Source organism: Pyxicephalus adspersus, chromosome 6 (genome assembly GCF_032062135.1).
Source record: "Pyxicephalus adspersus chromosome 6, UCB_Pads_2.0, whole genome shotgun sequence".
Lineage (NCBI taxonomy): Eukaryota > Metazoa > Chordata > Amphibia > Anura > Pyxicephalidae > Pyxicephalus > Pyxicephalus adspersus.
Genome location: NC_092863.1, coordinates 48,990,427 through 49,011,680, shown reverse-complemented (window position 1 = coordinate 49,011,680; position 21,254 = coordinate 48,990,427). Strand labels below are relative to the sequence as shown.

At 35.3% G+C, this 21,254-nt stretch overlaps 1 protein-coding gene across 1 annotated transcript in view; it reads right to left on the bottom strand.

The window, feature by feature from the left end:
• Window positions 1-21,254, bottom strand: part of GALNT9 (polypeptide N-acetylgalactosaminyltransferase 9) — a 167,019-nt gene that overhangs the window by 133,292 nt on the left and 12,473 nt on the right. Inside the window, exon 2 of the mRNA XM_072415708.1 lies at window positions 9,798-9,978. Within this exon, the coding sequence (XP_072271809.1) occupies window positions 9,798-9,978 (181 nt within the window). The remainder of the gene's footprint in view (window positions 1-9,797; window positions 9,979-21,254) is intronic.

Below are 21,254 nucleotides of genomic sequence, written 5' to 3'. Positions count from 1 at the left end.
GTTTACTTTACAGGGTTTATTACATGTGTTTATGACTGTGATGTTGGTTTTTAATGCACATAAAATATTTTAGGACACTATTTGTTTCAGAATCTTTTTTTTCTTCATTTCCTTTCTCTAAAAAACTGGTGCGTTTTATGGTCCAGTGAGTCTTATGGTCCGAAAAATACGGTACATATGATTTTCAATACAAAAGGGAAGAAGGTAAAGGGTATATAGGAAAGGGGAAGGAAAGGGGTCTAGCTCTATCTCTAGCACATGGTCAATCTCTCACACAACCATACACACCAGGGTTTTCTCTCCTTGAACCACACCCCGCTGCAGGTCAAGAGCGAATCACATTGTTGATTCATCCTTGGTGAAGTCTTAATCAAAAGATCACACAGACTGTCCTTGTCCCAGGCTTGGGATGGTTGTCATATACCCCTGCCCCCTCCAGGAAGACTGAAGTTATAGTGAACAGGTTTGGGCAGAAATTGACACCAAATAGTCAAACTGGCCAAGGTGTTAATGATCCTCAGGCCTGCACACATGGAAGATCAATCATTGTCTCTGTTAAGCAATCCTTTGATGTTTGAGGGACTGCATCCCTCTCCACAGATAATGAGGTTTATAGCTTGTTTCCAAGAAGGCAGAATTGTCTTTACATACAAGTCATATTCATATCAATTTTGGTCACTTCCAACAGTTCCCCACTTACTAAAGCCAAAGATATATACATTCTCAGCATCCTAAAACAGTAAATACCTTATACTGGATACCTTAGTTAAAAAAAGGATCTTACAGTGACGTCTACATCACATCTGGTAACCTCAGGTATTCATCTGAAGATTATGTTTTTGTGCTCTCACCATCCTCTCCATTAGGGCACAGTGTGTGGTAATGTTGCCTCCCTGCCTTTTGACCATGCTGATGTCTTTCCTCCATATGTTGTTTACACCCAGATAATATCTGCAAGCAGCAACTTTAAAGAAACTCATTTGGGACTTTCCAATGAGAAAGAAATGGCTGATAATAAACAGACAGATGGACTGACATCTGCCAGAGCTTCAAACTCACCAGAGTCACCACCATTTTGAAAGGTTTTGACATGAAAAATGTCTATACTCTGTCTGCAGCTCATGATGAAACAGTAACATAAGGCACGAGAAAAATACAGGGAATGTAACAGAAAAAATATGAATATATCTGGGGCAATAAGAATGTAATATGCATACATATGGATATAGGAAAACAGCATACATATGGGGAATAGATGATGCAAAGTAGGAGTTAAGTTATAAAAAAAAACAAAATGACCATCCTAATGGAGAACGCATATAGTGTTTTTGTGAATTTGAATCTATATTAATGTAAGTATGCTAAAACGAGATATATACAAGGATTGTGCTTGTGAAGCTTGACACTGGGCAAATCACTTTCTATTTTCTCATTGCAACTAAGGAACTGAGCTGGAACTCTTTGTCACTGAATTCCATTAAGCATTACATTAATGTATAAAACAGGGTCTTGTACAAAACAGTATTCAGTTGTTCACACAGAGTGGATCAAGCATAATGCATATAGCCCATTACGAAGTAAATAGGAAATTCATTGACACAATACCTGCAGAGTATGCTTTGTTTAGCAGAGAAACTGTACAGGAAAGGAAAAGAGGGGGGTCAAAGCAAATCATAGTACATGTAGAAATGATATATAATCGGAGTGTGTCTAGATAATACAACATCATCACCCTGTGGTGTGTGGATTATATTTCTTCCATGTTCAGTTGTTTAGTGTCTATGGGTCACACTAAAGTATGTGATATAATGAATCAATTTTCTAAGATGTCAGGAAGCCAACTGGGAAACAAACTGCTAAAAAAAATACTATCCTTATATCCAGAATTTATTGACAGAATAAAGTAATTGTACATTCACTGCTAAAAAACATAAAAATAAAAACACATTGAGGTAATGCATGAAAAGCAGAGTGCAAACACATATGAAGCAATCAGATATAAGCTAATATTTCGCTAGTTAAACACATCTAAAGTTAAAAATGTGGATAGAGTATACTGGTTACTTTTAGGGATGAGCGAGTGAGATTATTAAGTTCGATCTCGCGACGAATCGGTCCGTTCCCGCTTACCGAACATTTAAGCGAGAACGGCCTTGTGAATAACCATGAGGTCGTGTTCTCGATAAACAAACAAGGGGAAATGCAGGGGACAGGAATGCCCACTATTTCTTGCTCCCAGGGTGTACAGCAAGGCCCAGCAGCACCAATCAGCAGAGATCTCAGAATAGGTATATATACAGGGAAGGAGGGAGGGGTTAGTCACTCCATCTTGTGTTCTGTGTGAAGGATAGAAGAAGGGGGAGACATGAATTGTGACAGGGACAGGTTAGGAGCCTTATGTATATCTTGAAATATACAGATTGTGCAGGTAAAGTTGCTACTCCTTGCTATTTTTCAAAAAAGGCAGAAACATTTCTGTCCTACTGTACAAAAAAAACACACATATTTCAGTCTGATACCTCTTGCAAGCTATCCAAAAAGCCATAAAAACGTCTGTATTTCTCTCAAAAAAATTCAGATATTTAACTGTGATAGCACTTGCTATATATTGACAAAGCCAAAAAAAATTTCTCTCAAAAAAAATAAAGATATTTTATTCTGTTTGGTGCAGCGAAATTTGTGTGGTACTGTAAAATAAATACAGCTATTTTAGTGTTTGTTACCTGTTCCTATTTAACAAAGAAGACTGTTTGGTACAGTGAAATTTCTGGCTTACCTTTAAAATAAATACAGATTTTTTTTTTTAACTACATTAGCAATTGATTTGGAAATAGACAAATGTACAGTATTGTACAAAATGCCCAATATTTGAAACAGTTGTTTTAACAGACTATGCTAAAACCAAAAAATAGAGTAGAGGCACATTGAGTTGTTCTGTGCTTAATTTTCCCTACATATAAATCTACTACTAATAAAAAAAGAGTAGACCAAAGCCAACACTTTCAGCAAAGTAGCAGACAATGGACAACCGGAACACATATTAGGATTTTGCTCCATCAATGTTTGTTTGATATTCAAGAAATGTACTTGTGCAGACGCCATATTTAGATACAAAGTCAAACATTCCTTCACAGTAGATGTTCAAAGAGGAAGAAAACCACCAGTCTCCTCCTTTCAAATGTTAATTATTTGTTATGAATCCTACCAGTAAGCTGATACATGGAAGAACCAAATATAATATTGTTCTGTGGTTCTCAAAACAAAGAGGAGAAACTGTGTATGTGCTAAGGCGTCTCCTATCACCAACCTTATTTTAGGAATGACCCGTTTAGAGATCATGGCTTTGTTTTCTCTTATCTCACAAGGAATCCATCGCTGGTAACATCATATTCTTTTAAAGCCTTTTCTCTTTTGCTGTAGGACACAGCTGTAGAGCACAAGTTCTCAGTCACAGCTAAAGCATCTGCTTTTGCTAGGTGAGGAGCATTAGGATAGCTGTTAACTAACAATGTAAAGTTAGCGAACATGGTATCCAACATAGCTTGACGCAAATCTAGGAGGTTCGATACTTCCAGAGCCAACACTTTCAGCAAAGTAGCAGACAATGGATGGTCGGAACACATATTTGGATTTTTCGCCATAAATGTTAGTTTGAGGAGGAAGAAAACCACCAGTCTCTATTGAAAACAAGTACACAAAAGTATCAAAAACATTATTCAAAAACATACCATATTGGTGGGGCAAAATATCTCCTAGTCAACGACAGTCGTGGGTGACTTTTAGGATGCCTTTGTCTTCAAGCACCACTTGGAGACCATTTTTAAAGACCTGGTCCCATGGTGAGCATGTCAAAGAGGTAAACATGATTTCTTGTGCCCACCTGTAGCCAACACAGTTTCCCATAGCGACATATGTTCAGGCCAGAGGCTCCCAAGCTCAAAACCTTTTGGTGCTGGAGATGCAGAATCTTTCTTCTATTGTCTCTCTTTCAACCTCTTGGCCTCTTGAGTATTCTACTGTTTCCACCTTTAGAACATTTTGCCCAAAAAACAGCCTTGCTTCCGTACAGCTTCACCAGTCTTCAAATCCTTGACTTTAATCAGGAAAACAGTGTGATCTGCATGAACACCAAGTAAAACTCCTTGCAATCTTCCAGTAATGGTTGTAATTTTACCAATGCTGTCCCCACTCCTTCTCAGGGCCCACCACCTCCTCCTTCTGCTGCTGATGCTGCCTGTCAGTACTCCATTCACTTAAATTGTATTACACACTTCTGGGTAACATTGATGATGCACTACACCCAGTTTTAGATGCCAGTTATCAATGCGGTCCACGCTCTATCTCAGAGCCCACTGCCTCCTTCTCCTGCGGCTGCTGCTGCCGCCTGTCAGTACTCCATTCACTAAAGTTGTACACTTCTGGGTGGCATTGATGATGCACTACACCCAGCTCTCCACGACTTTTACCAATGCAGTCTCCCTGGCGATAGCTGACCAGAGGCCACACATTGCTACTGCTCACGCTCCATCTCTGGTCCTCCATCCTTGCCTAATGTTACCGCACTACTTGTCCAAAACTTTATGGGTGACATTCCTAACACATGTCATCCAGGTCATGATGCCAGCTAGCAATTATTATTATTAATAAACAGGATTTATATAGCGGTAAGATATTATGCAGCTATGTAAATTCATTAGGGGTGTGTAAATTAAATAACAGCATTGCTATTAATGTTTAAAGTCGGCCCATGGACTTTAATAGAATTTGCAAAATCAATTTGCCGAAATTTCACGAACCCACCGGAAGTTCGAGGAAATTTTCGCAAAACTGTCAGAGGCCTTCTCGCTCATCCCTAGTTACTTTATATGTTTAGTTGGGGGCATCCCCCTCCTAAAAGAATGGTATATCTAGTGCTAGACTTTCACTCTTTAGCTGTGTTGGGGATAAATATAACATTATTATTTTCTGCCCTGTCTACAGCCAGCAATAGAAAATTGCCACACACTATCCAAAATCAAAAATATTTTGCCTTGAGAATTAACTTTAAAATGTTAACATGAGGCTGTTCATGGTTTTGGCACTGGCAACAATATGACATCCCCAATGGGACTGTGACTACCATCTTCTAAACCACTGCAAGACTAGTAACGTATACATATCTGATATATTCCTAAAATACTTTATATCTCCTTGTCTTTGCCTGTAGTTGTCATTCTGTATAATAATGTAAATGTCTGGGTTTAGATTTTTCAGGGTCCACTGCTAAGATTCTGCTAAGAATTTGTACCTGTGGTTCAGTGAAATTCCTAGGAAAGGTTAGAAAAACATGGAATAGATCATGTCCAAGGCCGGTATCTTCTTGCCTTAGATCACTGGTCTGTAATTTATTTACCTGGCTATGATAAAGAATAACCTATGTTTTGTCATTGCTAAAAATGGACAGTGTAAGAACGAACATCCATCCTACTGCACCCTCTTCTTATTTCTCTTGTTTTAATAATTTGTTTTTATGAACAACCTCAACTCAGCCCCACTTATACCTATTCATGTACTGTACCCAATTAACTCGCAAAATATGAAAATCTTTAGTTAAGAAATGTAGCTGAATGACAACTTCTCTGGAAGAGTAATAATAATTTGTCAAAGAACTGATTCTGGCCACAAGGCAAAATCTGTATTGCAAAATATTTACTTGCAATATTTATACAGCACACAGATGTTATTATTGGGGGAAAGTAAATATGTCCCTATTGGAAATATAACTGACAGGAAACCATTTTATGTAGGAAAAAAACCTGTCATCTACAATCCCTTTAAACAAAAAGCACTTCTAGGACAACACATAATTTCTTTCTTGCTTCCATCCCATGATGAATGCTGCTATTATATAACTTTATTGCACTCCTCCAGCTAGTTATATTTGTTTTATTATGTTCAGTGCAATATCCGTGTAACACTGGTATCCAAGCTTTCATTTCCAAGAGTGACACTTTCTGTCACCCTGTACCTTCCCTGATTCACAGTGGATAGCAATCTTTTTTTGTTCAAAAGCAACTACAGCCTGAGTAAAAAGGGCTGTGCCCTGCCAGTATGCTTCAAAGAAGAACCATTGCTCTCTGTGGGGAGCAGAGATCTGAAATGTCTCTGCTGTACCAGACTTTTAGGGCTCCTTCAGACTTGCGGTCTTAAACTCCACAATTAATAGTTTGCTATGCACCCAGGGGCAGCAAACCACACTGCAGGTCAATGTGTTTGCATTTGCTGTGGTGGTGCAGTTTTTCCTCCAGGGAAGCAAAAGCAGCCACACAGCCCCACTGTTGATCAAAAGCAACTGTATGCAAACACATGCAGAAATGGTTCCCAACTATCCTGTTGGGTTTAACAAGAGCAGTTGGAAAAGCGGTTGAATATACAGTAAACCTCTGCAGTTTACAGCAGGTCTGACCAAATACTATGTTTAGTAAAGCTCATGCTCCCTGATGATTAGACAGCTCTACCTCTGACTCAGCTAGGGGTGAGGGGGGTCTGACTTCTGCAAAGAGATTAGCACTTCCCCATTCTACAGCTGCTGCCAAGGATCAGGCTTCTCTACTTAGGCTGTGGCTTCCTTAAAAAGGAAATTAACTGTAAGACTTTAAACACCTTGTATTATGAGGCACCTAGAATACACTTAGTTGATTTAAACAGAGAGTTCAGTTTAAAGTTTATGTAAACCCTAGAAGGGTAAAAAAAAAACCTATATCTAAGGTCTGTTAAGCTGCAACATTTTATATTCTTGTTCTGGGTAATATATGATAGGAGCTAGAGAAAGACAGCATTTGATCAAAGTGCTATGCACAGACTGTTCTTGTTTTAGGTTTTTTAATGCAGTAGTTGAATCATTAAAAGGGGGCCAAACGAGTCTTCAGTATAAGGCCATATGTCACATCTCTGGGGGCTGCATGTAACCTTCTGGCCCATCAATAGTCTGAACTTTTCAAGGGCTTTCTGGCCCATTCTACCCTGTGATAGAAATGTAAATGTCATCTTACAATACTGTAATTTAATATGACAAGATGATGTTAAAAAAAGAACGTTTTACCCTACTTAAGCAGAAATGCTGGTGTTATATTCACTGAGTGACACAGCTGAGCCCAGCACCTCTCTGCTTTATCTTCAGATTTTATCCTTAGCTATCTCTTAGCACAAAATGTAGCAATTAATAAGCCTGGATATATTGCTCACGTGTAACAAGAGGGACTTGGGGTAAGGTCATTTAGTTTTATGATTCTGTTTAATTTGGATTTGCCAATCCCCAGCTTATTCTCCCACAGGCCGGACTTAATAATCAAGATCCATGCTCCGTGCTTTCTGCTCTAATTAAGGCCACTGTTTAATTAGAAAACCCAGCTAGTGCCAAACAAAGAACAAAATCAATAAGGAATCCAATGGAGGGGAAATGCGAGTGATAACTTGTGTTTTTCATATAGGAAATAGCTACAAACAATGTTCGATAGAACATGTTAGAATTATACGTACAATGAACGAGGCACAAGTTACCTGTCATGATGATCCAGCATGGTTAGATTACAGCAGTGACAAGGTTATGAAAACGTCCCTGATAATTTAAGAGCTGGAGCTGAAAACTGCAGGGATTTCTTTTAAGGCTACATCAGCACTTGGCTTTTTATAACTATGCATATCTGTCCCGGTCATCTAAAAGCAAGAACACACAGGGCAAGGGCTTAAAGAGGAAACTGGGGAATCTGTGAAAACAATAGAAGACTTGTGCTGTCCTGGCACTTTTTAAGCAGTAGTTTGCTAAATATATTCAGCTCCTCTTAGGATGACTTTCATCTGATAAACAAATACCTGATGTAAGATTACATCAGGCAGCACACACTTCAACATAATAAATGAACAGAAGTATAATTTGGAACTCATCTTTCAGCTACCCATTGGGGCTATCCAGTAAAATCAATTACTTAAAATATATAAATTAACCTGGACAGTGAACAGGCCACCATAGATTTTGATTGTTCAGTCATTCATCTCCTTTCCAAGCCAGCTCATTACAAGTTAAGCTATTAAATATTGCACTAGACATTTTTTTACTACTACCACATACAAAAATACGTTTTTAAAGTGTTAACAATTGGATGTGTGCTCCTCTATATTATGTGTAGAACTTGCATGTTGTTGAAGCCATATGGTCCCGTGTACTTTTTTTGTAACCATATTTATCCAAACAGAATTTTTATTTTGATGTGTACACATATTCAGGAACATACTGACACACATTACCTTCTCACAAATTCATACTTAAAAACAAACTGTTGTGCAAGCTGATAATATATTAATTATGTTGTAAACATTTTCAAGGTCACAATAAGCATTTCAGTTTATACCATAATATTCAGTGTTCTAGTTTTGAAAATACTGATTTCCAACCCAAAAATGTTTACTGTTAAAGTGAAAATCCAGTCAACATTTATTATTTTGCTTTAAAGTTGGGAAAGGATAGAAACTTTTTTTATTGCCATCTGACAAGAAGTAAAGGGAGATTTCCCTGCTCGTCTTGTCAGGAAAAGGTGTCATTGGAAATCTCTCAAACAGGGTTAAAAGAAAAATACAATAATAATCAAATATATTTATATACATAAATGCATTAGTAATTATTGATACATCTAAAATACATTTGTATGTCACAATCAAGAAAATGAACATAAGCCATATGATATAAAAACATATATGCCCAACAAAACAAACTCCACCCATCAAAAAAAGAGAGATGATCACCTAGAGATGAGAAGGGAAAATAGTTCAAAGTCTGACCACAATATGCTTTCATTGTGCAGGTGGAGGGGAAAAAACAACCCTTAAGGTTGTATGTACCAGGTCATATAGATGACAAATTAATGTATACACAATCCTCACACACAGTGAAACAGAAAAATAAAAATACAACTAAGAGCTATGTATATACATTTAAATATTTCCTGCTTCTTACTGGTTAGGCAATGAAATAATCTACTGGAGAAAATAATAGGATTTACAAATAAAACACTGTTATATTTAAATAAAATCTGATGTATGTTTTAGAGACAGGGTACCAGTCCAGTAATGAAAGGCAAATTTGAGCCTACATACTTGCCTGGAGCCTACAATACCTTTTTTTATATGTATCCAAGGGTAAATTACATTTAAACTTTGCCCACATTTATGAATGGAGCAGTTTTCATGTCACCACCTTTTAAAGTACACTCTATAATTCACTCCCAAGTAGAGGAACTTTGAAGACCCAGATCCACAAACTTAGATGGAGGGACTATCAGTATAGATTATTTTATTTAAAATTATTTAGTTAATTCTAGGGATTTCCATGAATGTGCATGAAGTATGAAAACTACAACAGGCAACTTTGGTTGACAAATATTAGGAAAGAGTTATCAGATACGGGACCAGATATATTGGCTCGTTTTTATTGTTTTTCTCTATAATAGGACAATTCAGATTTGTCAGAATTATAAATATCTGCAATCAAATGTATATAGGTAACTAACTACTCTTTTTATATGTTTGGCACTTGTAAAGTGCTAATCATCACAAATGATTCTTTGATTTTGCCAATTTTCATTGTTCACTACTAATGTATATACAAGGAAAAATTGTGTATCTACAATGTCCACAATAATATTTTAGAAGGAATCCATCTTTAAAAACATTATACAACCTAAGTTGAATAAAAAAAAGTCCTGAGAAAAAATAGCTCCTGAGTAGATCTACTGCAAATGCTAATAATTTACTTTAATACTTACTTTTTAGGTCTGTAATCTGGAATTGACCTGTCCAGGGAGATGCGGTCACTGAGTTGGGCATTATAACCATACTCCTCATATTTAGTTTCTGATTCATGGCTGTCATCTCTCAATGTAGCAGCCATACCACCTTGCCCAAGGCCGCCGGGTCCTTCTACAAGCCCCATTGGCTTTGCAAGTCCTAAAAAGAATAGTGAAGAGAACATTTTATTAGATCTTGAAGCATAAAATAGCTATTTTACTTATAAAGTCCAATAGGTTTTGGAGAGCTAGCAGGTTTTGGAGATATGTTGCATGAACACTGAGTGCTATGTCTGAGCTAGATAAATAGCCAGGGATGATTAAGAGGCTGTTTCCCAATTGGCCTGCGAAATGGGTGAAACTGATAAAACTTGGGAGAGCAAGTGTGCCCATTATCAAAACTGATCGCATGCGCAGGAGAGAGGTGCCTGCGCTTTAGCAGGGTAGAGGTAAATGTGACAGTGTTGACTATAAATATACTTTAACAAGGCAAAAAACCATGAGACAAGCTCAGTAATTCATAGCTATCATCCAATAAATATGAGCATCTAAACTAATGAATGTATTGTATATGACATTTGAATAGACCCGATTATTCTACATCTAATGTGGACCCATATTCCATAGATTTTATTGGCCGCACAGTATGACTATAAGTGAATATTAAACAGGGCTGTAATGTTAAAGATGTTTTAAAGCCTTCCAAGCTGCCTCATCAGTTCATCTAGTGTACGAAATACAGCATTTAAATGTACACAGCATAAACACCTTATTTCAATTAGCATGAAATGTGACACAGAAGATGTTGATTGTTCAAGATTAGGAGGTGTGAAGTTGTACCATGCTGTTCTGTTAATGTAATCACATCCTTGGTGCCAGGACGTCTGTATAGGTGTAGAGCGGAGAGATTAAGATAAAGGAGTAGAGATTTTAAATCAGCATTATGAATGGAAGAATGATAGTGTCAAAGGACCCCACCACTGTCATTCTACTTTGACATAGATGGCCTCTTTCACTTCTCTTGCAAACCAACTTGTGTGAAGGCGTGAACAACCATCCCTAAACAGTAATGGGGGCCTTTAACACAATTGGGCTTATTTATTAAAGCTCTACAAAACTGGAGACAATAGACTATCATGGAAGAACCTGGGTTATCCGGCAATCCTGGAATAGATTTCTTAAAAATCATTTGTTAATATTTGGCAAATGCTTTAAATCCGGGGCCAGATTCCTCCAGGTTTGCTGGATCACCTATGTTCTCTCATGATAGTCTGTTTTTACAGTTCTTAGCTTTAATAAATTGGGCCCAATCTTTCTTCCTCCTATCCACCATCTGTCCTTCATACATAATGTAATTTTAACACCTCTACCCCAGCATATTAAGAAAAACAATTGACACCTTCAGTCATTTACATTAAAGGTTTACCACCTATGACTTCCTGACAGCAAGGATAGGCTACCAACTGGTGAACAACCATTTCTGAACAAGGGTGAGGGCCTTCAACACAATCTGTCCTCCTATAATGACATTTTAACAAGTGTTTTGAAAACAAATCACACCTTTAGCCATGTAACCAAAAGGTTTACCATTTATGTAGACTTCCTGACACCAAGGATTGGATTATAATATTAGAGCAGGGTGGTTCAACAAATGTCACATCTCCAGATCTTGGACAATGAACAGCTGCAGTGTCATATTTCATGGTAATTGAGTTAAGGAGTTTATGCTATGTGGATATCAATGCTGGGTGATTTTCTACACTGGTAGAACTGATGAAGAAGCTTGGAAGGCTGAAAACATTTCAAGATTACAGTAATAACTAACTAACTACTACTAGATATATATTGACCTAGATAATTGAGAACCGTTACATCATCTTTTGGAAAATCACTGAATGTTGGATGTCTAGAGAGTTCGGCTTCTATTAATAAGATGTATGTCAAATCCTAATCATTTTTTTTACAATATGTATACATGTTTAATAAACTTTAATCTTTTTACTACACAAGACAGTCATCTGTTTTATGAATGTCTTTTAACTGATTATACTTAAAATGAAATGTTGGTGATGAGGTAATACTTCATTTATATACTGCTTGGAAACATTTGTTTATCTGATAGGTCAGACACGAAGAAAAACGTGACATGTCTTTTTTTTGCATTTTTTAGGAAATATTATTATTGTATACCGTATGTATCATGTATGATATCATTGGACTCTTGCTTATATATTTAAAAAACATGTGATTTAATCAGCAAAGAAAATTTATACTGTTTATGATATATTGTAAACCAAATAATATTCACAAGTTTGCCAAGTGCTGTCTAATCTTCAAATGCAGTCCTATGCTCCCATAACAGTATTGTTTTGTTAGCGATTATCCAAATTATTTGTCAGACTAACAGAATAAAAAGTTTGTTCAGAAATTATTATTGAGGGAACATAGCATTTTTACAATCACATAAAACAAGTTATCCTTATTGTTTTTTAGACAAATATAATACATAATAATTACAGAATCTTTCATTGAAAGAACAAGCAATCTACTAACTAATTTCAGAGTGCTTCCTATAACAATATTTCTGAATCATTATTATAATACAATAAGCCACAATGGACCAGAACGATAACATGACAAAAATGGAGAAGCCCCAGTTCCACTAAATAATGTGATTAATAACCTGCAACAGAGAGTTTTCAGTATTAACTGTTGTGTAAGTTTAAATAATCTGTCAAATTCCATAATGGTATGAATCATAAAAGGTAAAAGAAAAAAAGAAAACAGACCATGTCAAATTAAGCAATTCACATTCTATGCCAGTGAGCCATTTAGGTTATCTGAGCTGTATTCTTCAGATTTGCCGGTGTATCCCTTTTCCGCAGCAGGCTTCAAAGAACCTGAAGCATGTCTCCCATAGGAAGACAGGCATGAAAAAAGTATTGCTCTTCCTTTCAAGAGTTTCACAGGGGTTTATTAAGATAATGGGTTGACAAAGAATAACTTAGAAAAACTCCTGACACCGGTTTGACAGAAATACTATATTTTAAAAACACATAATTCATAAATGAAACATATTTTGCATATTTGATCCAAAATCGTACAGAGTGCCTATAAATACCTGAGAATTAGAACAGCATTCCAAACATTAGCTGTGTAAAAGCTTACTTAAAAGACTGTAGATTGACAATGCAGCCTAAAAAATACTTATGGGGTTTATTTACTAAAGTAATAAAGGCTGTTCGCTAAGCAAAGTGAATTAACATTTGAAAAGGAATTTTAACACACTTTCCAATCACGTGCAAGCAAAAATCTTTTTTCTTTGTATTTTCCTAACACTTGATCAGGTATTCTTTGTAAAGTTAATTAAACAGCCTAAACTTCTTCTGAAAGTTAAAAAAATACTTGTAAAAATCTTAGAAGAAGATCCACCCAATATTTATGGTAATTTGGATTAAAAGTGATAGGAAACCTAAACTTTTTCAATTTATAACAAGAACATCAAGTTAAGAGGACATCTCCCAGTGGGTTCACCTGTTCTGTTGACAATTGTCACATTTAAAATTTCCTTTAACTTTGGCAAGATCTCCAATCACTTTATAGTGTGTTTTTAAAGCGAAAAGCGCTATCATTCTTGCAGGCCTGGAAATCCTGTTTACGATCCCTGGCACTAGAGGTTTATTGGAGACAAGTATCCCCATTCAAAACTTCTAGTGTTCCCTGATTGGCTGAGGGATTGCACACTGAGCTAAACAATGAATGCAGCTGGCGCTGCATTCAATGATCAGCGCAGCTTGCAAACTTTTTTTTTTTTTAATTCTAGCTCGATTGGCGATATTACATTGGCCTTTCTCGCTTACAATTTCAGTAAGTGAGAACGCCTGAACTGGCAGCGGGATCAAGTATCCCTAGTAGTGACCTGGCTGAGATCTAAACCAGGAACCTATCATTGCAAGGTTAAATATAGATCTACCATGACTCTCTGTTTTCATGCCAATTTACAAATAAACTACACCAGCAATTTTGCAAACAATGTACTTTACTTTGCCTTGGCTAAAATAAAAGTTTTTTTCATTGTGTTCCTGCACCTGTGTTTGTATAGCCATAACTTGAACTTGATCTAACCCTCCCCACTTTATCAAAAACTAGAGAAAAGAAAAAAAAGATTTTCATGACTTTTTAAATATTTAAGGCTCTTTTCAAACTGTTTATTGCGCCTGCAAGGGAAAAAAAGCAAACTGACTTACTGCAACCATGGGAAATGTTCGCTTAGGACTTAGCTGTATTTCATCACTAATTGCTGCATTTCTCCTGGGCCATTATTATTATCCCATTATTATTCTTTCTTTTATTTGGATTGAATGGAAGCACTAAGTGCTTATTCATACATATACTTTGTATAACTGCATTCAAGGGTGCACAAATCCCAGAGGCTGGGTAACCAGTACGCACTGATGAATTATAGCTGGAATTTTAGTTTTTTAACCTTGCTACTTTTTAAAACCTTTCATTGAATGCACAAATACAATGGCTTGTTAAGAGCATCTCTTCACTACTACATCAGACTCACTAACTTCTGTGCTAGATCACAATTTTCTTACCTTAAAAATGTCCCTAACATTGGGTTTTTATTTTCTAGTCTCCTAAAGGAAACATATACTACAAGAACTACAAGCACAGCCAATTTTGAGAATGCTAGTTACCTGATCGATATCTTGATCCAGTAACTTCAAATGCTTTCAGAGACCTAATATAAGTGTTCAGATCAGGAAATGTGTTTCCAGTCCCTTGACCCAGTATCTCAGTAGATAGTGCAGTTAAAAAAGGGAAATTTGTTGTTTTTATTTCTCTGAAATTTGAGTTAATGAGAAAAGTAATAAAAATGTTTTTTTTTGTTTTTGTTTAGGGATTTTTTTAGGTTTTAAATACTTGTCTTCCTAATACATAAACCTCTTATTTATTGAGTTCAGAGTGCCATATTAAACTGTAGCTCTGCCTGGCACTGCACAGCATTTCTTCTGAAAATACCCTACTGGTCCTCTGTTTAGTATGTATGAACATTTGTTTCTACAGGTATGCTGTATTCCACAGAATATTTGGAATATAGCTCACCCATATGAATAAATGATACAACAGCATCAGCACTAAGATGAGGAGATCAGGCCCAGACAGGGGTACACAATAGAGATAGCTGGAAATACGTAATATGGCAGGTTTACCACTGTGTGGGGGAGAGGGATAATTAATTAAGGGCTAAGTTGTTTTATCACAAAGTGTCACAAATACCAACGTGCAAAAGAAAAAACACAAACATATACAAAGTACAATAAAAGAAGTGAATAAAACTAAGCATTCTAATGTAAGTCTCCTTATGAACTAGACATATCTGTGAAGACTGAAAAAATATAACATAAAAGAAAACTGCAAAACAATAAATAGCTAATGAGAGAAGGGGTGAAAAAAATAATTAGAAATGAGACTAAGTATTAATAAGTGGTAAAATTGTTGTTTGCAACCTTGCTTTAACTGAGGTTTTGTGAAGATCAAAGTAAACTTTTATCTGCACTCAAAAGAGTAAAAACAAAACATTCTAACAATAATATTGATGGAATGGGTTTATAAAGGTAGTCTGCAAACTGATTGTTTTCCTTGTTCTGCAATACAGAGACTGCTTTATTGCAGCCTGCAAGACTAGGAGCTGATTAACAATTTGCAGCAGTGCTTACATTGGCTTCTGTAAAAAAATGCATTGCACATTTACAATAAAACTGTAACAATATTATTAGAATGTATTTACAAATGAAGCAATAAAAAATTATTTGTGGACTTTATTTAAACAGGAGCCTCTATCAGAACCCGGTACCACTTCTCTACTACCTAAATCCAGCTGTCAAAATTCCTGCATATCCTGGCTGAAGCAACCTCACTTTTACCTCCCAAAGTACCCTCTATAATCTATGCCGAATAAAAAATCTCCCTTGACTGAACGCAACCCCTACTTATGCATTTTTATTCATTCAACAAGCAGATTTATGTGGACAAATGATTCATAAAAATGTTTCAAGAAACAAATGTTAAATCATTATTCCCCTACTCTTACCACCAGCCTGACCAATTTGTTCAAGTAGTATAAATGCTAAATTCTATAGCTATGCATGCCAATTACTGATATATCTGCACGGCACAGCAGAAGTGAAGATGAATTCACCTAAAACAATCCCTTACAGCAATGGAAGCTTACATAACGTCTCAGTGAAGGGTCTGCTTTAACCTACAAACCTAACTAAACTGAACCTAAAAGGAAAGCCTAAACCTAACCAGTAAACTAACCATCGCACTAATTCATTTTCTGCTTCATGTCTATTGCATGGTCTTTGCACCAACAGCAGTGGTGAGATTGTGGTACTAGAATAAATTAATTCTACGTATTGATAATTAAGAAAAAAGCTTTAAACAGCCAATTAATCTAAGAATTGGTAAACTTCAATATACGTTATATACTTAAGTATAAACTGAGATTTTTTTTGACCCAAAACAGCCATTGAAAGAAGAATCTTTGTTTATATTCGGGTAACACCACTAGATGACACCGTGTCTTCATGTAAAAGGTATAACAAACCCTTGCCTTTTGAGACATGCACAAAAGGATATTTTTTTAATTAAAAAACTATAAATGAATTCTTTTACATCAAATTTATTGGCATTTCTATTGATAACTGTTTGGAATGATGACCACATTTTGTTCCCTAGGTAAGTCAGTGTAGTTTCCCTTTCCTTTTTTAGATAAAAATTGATATCCCGGTTTGTAGAGTGGTTTATAATTTGGTATAAGTAATATTGCATTTTTGTTGTTAAGTTTAAATAAACTATAAGTGAACCAATTTAATTGCCCTACATTGGCAGAGCCTTTTTTTTAACATTTGGTGACATGTGACATCTGGCCTCAGCACTACGCCCTCACATATCGGACACTTTCAGTTAATGAGGTTCTTAACCAACAGTTTTGTTTCCTGCAGCTATCTTTCTGTTCTGTTCACACCTGAATTTGTACCTGTGTAACAACTTTTGTAGAATATACTGACTATGCCCTCAATTGTTAGCAGAATACTGATGGTAAAAAAGAGAAGTGAATCTCTGACAGCAATAATGTACATTCTAATGCTTCTCAGCATGAAGGCATGCAATATTCATGGTGACACTCACCTATGGGACCAACATGTCTAATAATGATCCTTATCCATTCAGTAGAAATATTAGCAGAATTGCTGGAAATTTCACTTTTTATTTCTGGGCAATCTATTGGGAGTTGTAGAGAAGGATGTTTTGGAATAAACTGAATACTGTGTTCTAAAAATTGAACTTATCAAAAAATTTTAATCATAACATGACATTTTCTAACCTCCTGCTTTCCTGTTAAATAAGAGGAGCAGAGTAGGTGCCTTCAAGTCTTCATGTTGCAGATGATAACTTGTATGTCACTTTATCATAAGTATTTGGATTAAAAGCCTGGTATCGCCTCATCTAAATAAATATATATATATTTTAATATCAATTTGTAGGCGAAGAATCCTTATACAAAACAGTGACCAGTCAATTCATCTTCTGTAGGAAAAAGTAACCGAAAAGCAATTGGTTGAATTAATTCTATTTTTAGGGGGTTGACTTTTTTATTTTTATTGTTGATCCTATTAGTAACACATTACCTGTCCTATGGTGAAAACAATGTACTGAATCTTTGGAGGAGTAGCATTGTCAGTTTAAGACACCTGTTCTCGATACCATGGGGCAGAGGTATTTTTAGTCTACACCAATAGCTGAAGAACAATGCTATTTAGGAATGCACCAAAGACAAAGACCACAGGAAGTTACTAGCCTACTTCATTTTTAGAAGGATCATTTGGTATTGTTTGAATTAATTGAACAGATAAATCAAAACACTTAACCGTTATATTTAACAGAGCAAAAGGAAGAAAATGTTTAATTGTTGGGGTTTACATACATTTTCAAGTTCAAAATGTGTTTAAAAAGCACCCCAAGTATGGTGGTTTCTGAACTGTTCGGGAAACAACTGAAGTATATGAAGTCACTTAAGTCACTGAAGTCACATGAGTGCTCGCATTTAAATACTTGTGTCAATTCAATACTTGTATTTAAGCAAACAATATAAAGAGAACAAGATAATGAAAGCTGATTGCTACCATTGACTGTAACATGAACATTGCCACCTTTTTTTTTAACATTTTCACAATTTATAAAAGAAAAAAAAATTGTATAACTTTCAATTCATGGTTATTTGAATGTGACAAATTGGACAAATGTGACACACATAGCCACTATTCTATAGTACAGACTAGGTCATATAAGCATACTGAAAAATACAAAAAAAAAAAAACTTACAGGAACCCCAACTAAATGTTTACAGTTTGTACATGTGCATGATGAGTTTTTCCATCATTTTCCCATATTGTGATAAGTAAATACCACTATAATGAGCTATTAATATTTGTTTACTATCTACTCATCTTGCAAATATAAAACATTGCACCTGGCTTCCTTTCCGACTCTATGAACATATTGTCCCCCAAAATCTTTAAAAAATCAGAAAATGGTATTAAATCCTTATGTGAGAGCTACAGTTTTCTATATTTTGTTTTTTTTGCATCTATGTTGTGATGCAAAAAAACAGTCTTGTTTTCATCAACCTATACTTTATTTAGTTTTAATATTTATATTCATTGGTCTGTATTATATCAATGAACTGCAGTATATTAAAAACATGCAAGCATGAATCCCGTGTTATTCAGATTTAATGCTTATTGGATGTCAATATATCATGCAGTTTTCTGCTGTTCACAGTTTGAAATAACCTTTTGTTGTTTTGATGATGTTCAGAGCCAAGAAATGGTGGCTACTAGCCCACTGCAGATACTGATGTATTACAAGTGATGTATTGTTTATGGTGGCATCAAGTGATGTTTACTTCAAGTGGGGATATTGATTACAATGCCAGTCAAATCAATTGCAGCATTTAACCTCGGCAAAACAAGAGAGAATAGTTAAGATATTGTTGTGCCTCAAGATGTTATTCTGATGAAGAATCTGTCTCAGATCACAGAGCCTTGCTTCTCAAGTAAATAAGGAAATGTTGTGTAAAGTATCTCTACTCTTGGCAGTTTATCATGTGCTGGCATCCAGCCTTCTTCCTTACCAGCAGCCCAGATGTGCCATAATCCTCTGTAAATGCAAAGTGTGCTAAGTCTTAGTGCTTTATTATGTTCCTTATGATTCATCTTGCCTCACATTCACAACTCATCCAGGAATGAGCTTTGACTAGACAATATGTATTCCTTAAATTTATACTTTATTTGTTTTTGTTATGTTCTTATTCCCTCATAATTTCTCACCATTCCCATCTTTTTATTATTCATTCATCATTCCTTCCCAGTATTAGTATCCTCTTTTGTTTACAGTTTTCCTTTCTTTCTGTTCACTTTCCGTTCCTTTTCTTGATAAAATAAATAAATATATATAAATAATGATATATATAAACAATAAAGGGAAAAAAATAAGTATGTTTATCTTTTTTCCCTTTTTACAGGTTAAAGTATTTTGTACTTTTGAGTTATGATGAGTCACTTGCTCTTTTGTACATTTTTGTTGTCCACCAATAGATGGTAATGTGTCCTCATGTAAAGCATGTAACAAATGCTAATGATATCTCAGACACGTGTTTGTTACACACTTTAAATGAGGACACTTTGCCATCCAGTGGTGTGACCTGAGCATAAATTAGGGTTCTTTTTCCAATGGCATTTTCAGATCAAAGTACTCAAGTATATACCAGGTTCTACAGTATATGTGAATGGGATACAAATAAAACGTTGTCTACCCTTCGAAGATTTTCCTAAGCAGCAACAAACTACATGAGATCTTCAACTTATGCTTTCGGTTTATACACAAATTAGATCAACATAGATTTGTAATTGTTAAATTTAACAGATTTATACATATTTACTGTTTTATTATTATTTCTTTTTCAATAATAAATATTCATCTATTCTTAAACCAAAACAATAAAAAGATTTCCTTATAATATCTAAAAGCTGCAAGAGACAAATATATCATTCTTACTATTTACATTTAGAATAGTAGGAATACTTTCATACTGTAAATACTTAAACTTTCAAAATATAATAGTGTGTAATATACATTCTGAGCACAAACATTTTGTAGTTCTCAATCACCATGTTTTACTTTTCTGGTCAACAAGCAGATTTCCCAGCTTTTAAGAGACAAGTATTCTCACTTTGACAAGTAAGCAATAGAGAGAAACATACATTCACCAACATGCCAGTTTGTATTTATTTGCACGCCAGTTAGCTTTTTAAAGTAAGAAAAAGCTGTATAAACATTGTTCTAATACATAGATATGTTATTTTGAGTTTGTGATGTTTTCCTGTAGTTTTCTCTTTTTTTTTTATAATGGATGTTTTCTCTACGGAAAACACCAAATGAATTAACTGTTACATGCTCCTGGACATGTTATCACTGCATCTTCGGGTAGTCAGTGTATGTAGTGTTGACAAGGTCAAATATGCGTGTCCATAACTATATTGCTTTTATCTTTCCTTTCAAAGAAGTATTGTTTTACTTTGTGGGGAGATGATGCCTGAAGCTGCCCTTGAAATATATACTCCTGAGGAATTTTGTAGTGTTTCAGTGTACCGTAGCCAGTTTCTGTGTGCCAGTATAGTCTTTATGCAACCATCCCCCAAAAGTAGAACATATCAGCAAACATATGTTGCATATAGTACAAACAAAAACTATTAGAACTTCAACACACTGATATTACAATTCCTTATGTATTGTATACAACGAAAATAATAATCTTACATAACCTTTTTTATATAAGGTAAAATTTGTAGTTTAGGTCCACTTTAGCTGGTGACTAAGTAACGATTCCACTGTTACTTATTAGAGAGGCCCCATGGCCCTTTGTAGAGCAGTGACTAGTTTTGATATTCAGATTTGGACCAAACATGTAATCCAATGTTCTAGAATTTAAAAAAAAAATGAGAACCAATCAAATTTGTGTTGGTCAAATATGGTACCCGCCCATGATAGTGTAATTATATGGTGTACAATTTGACCCACTAAACTTAGGATCGAAATCATTAATGGAAACATCTACGGTAAATACATTTGTCAAGATAATTTTGTTAAAAATTCTCGGAATCACTCCTTTGTAAGTTTGTTTTATTTTATTAAGCAAAAAACATGGTTGTCATAAAGAGCCGCTACACTTATTTCCTTCTTTGTTAACCAGCCCATGATATACTTTACACTGGGATTTGTACCCTTATTTTCACACCTAATTGTGTAAAACACACACATATATATATATATATATATATATATATTAAAAGCTTTGTTTTT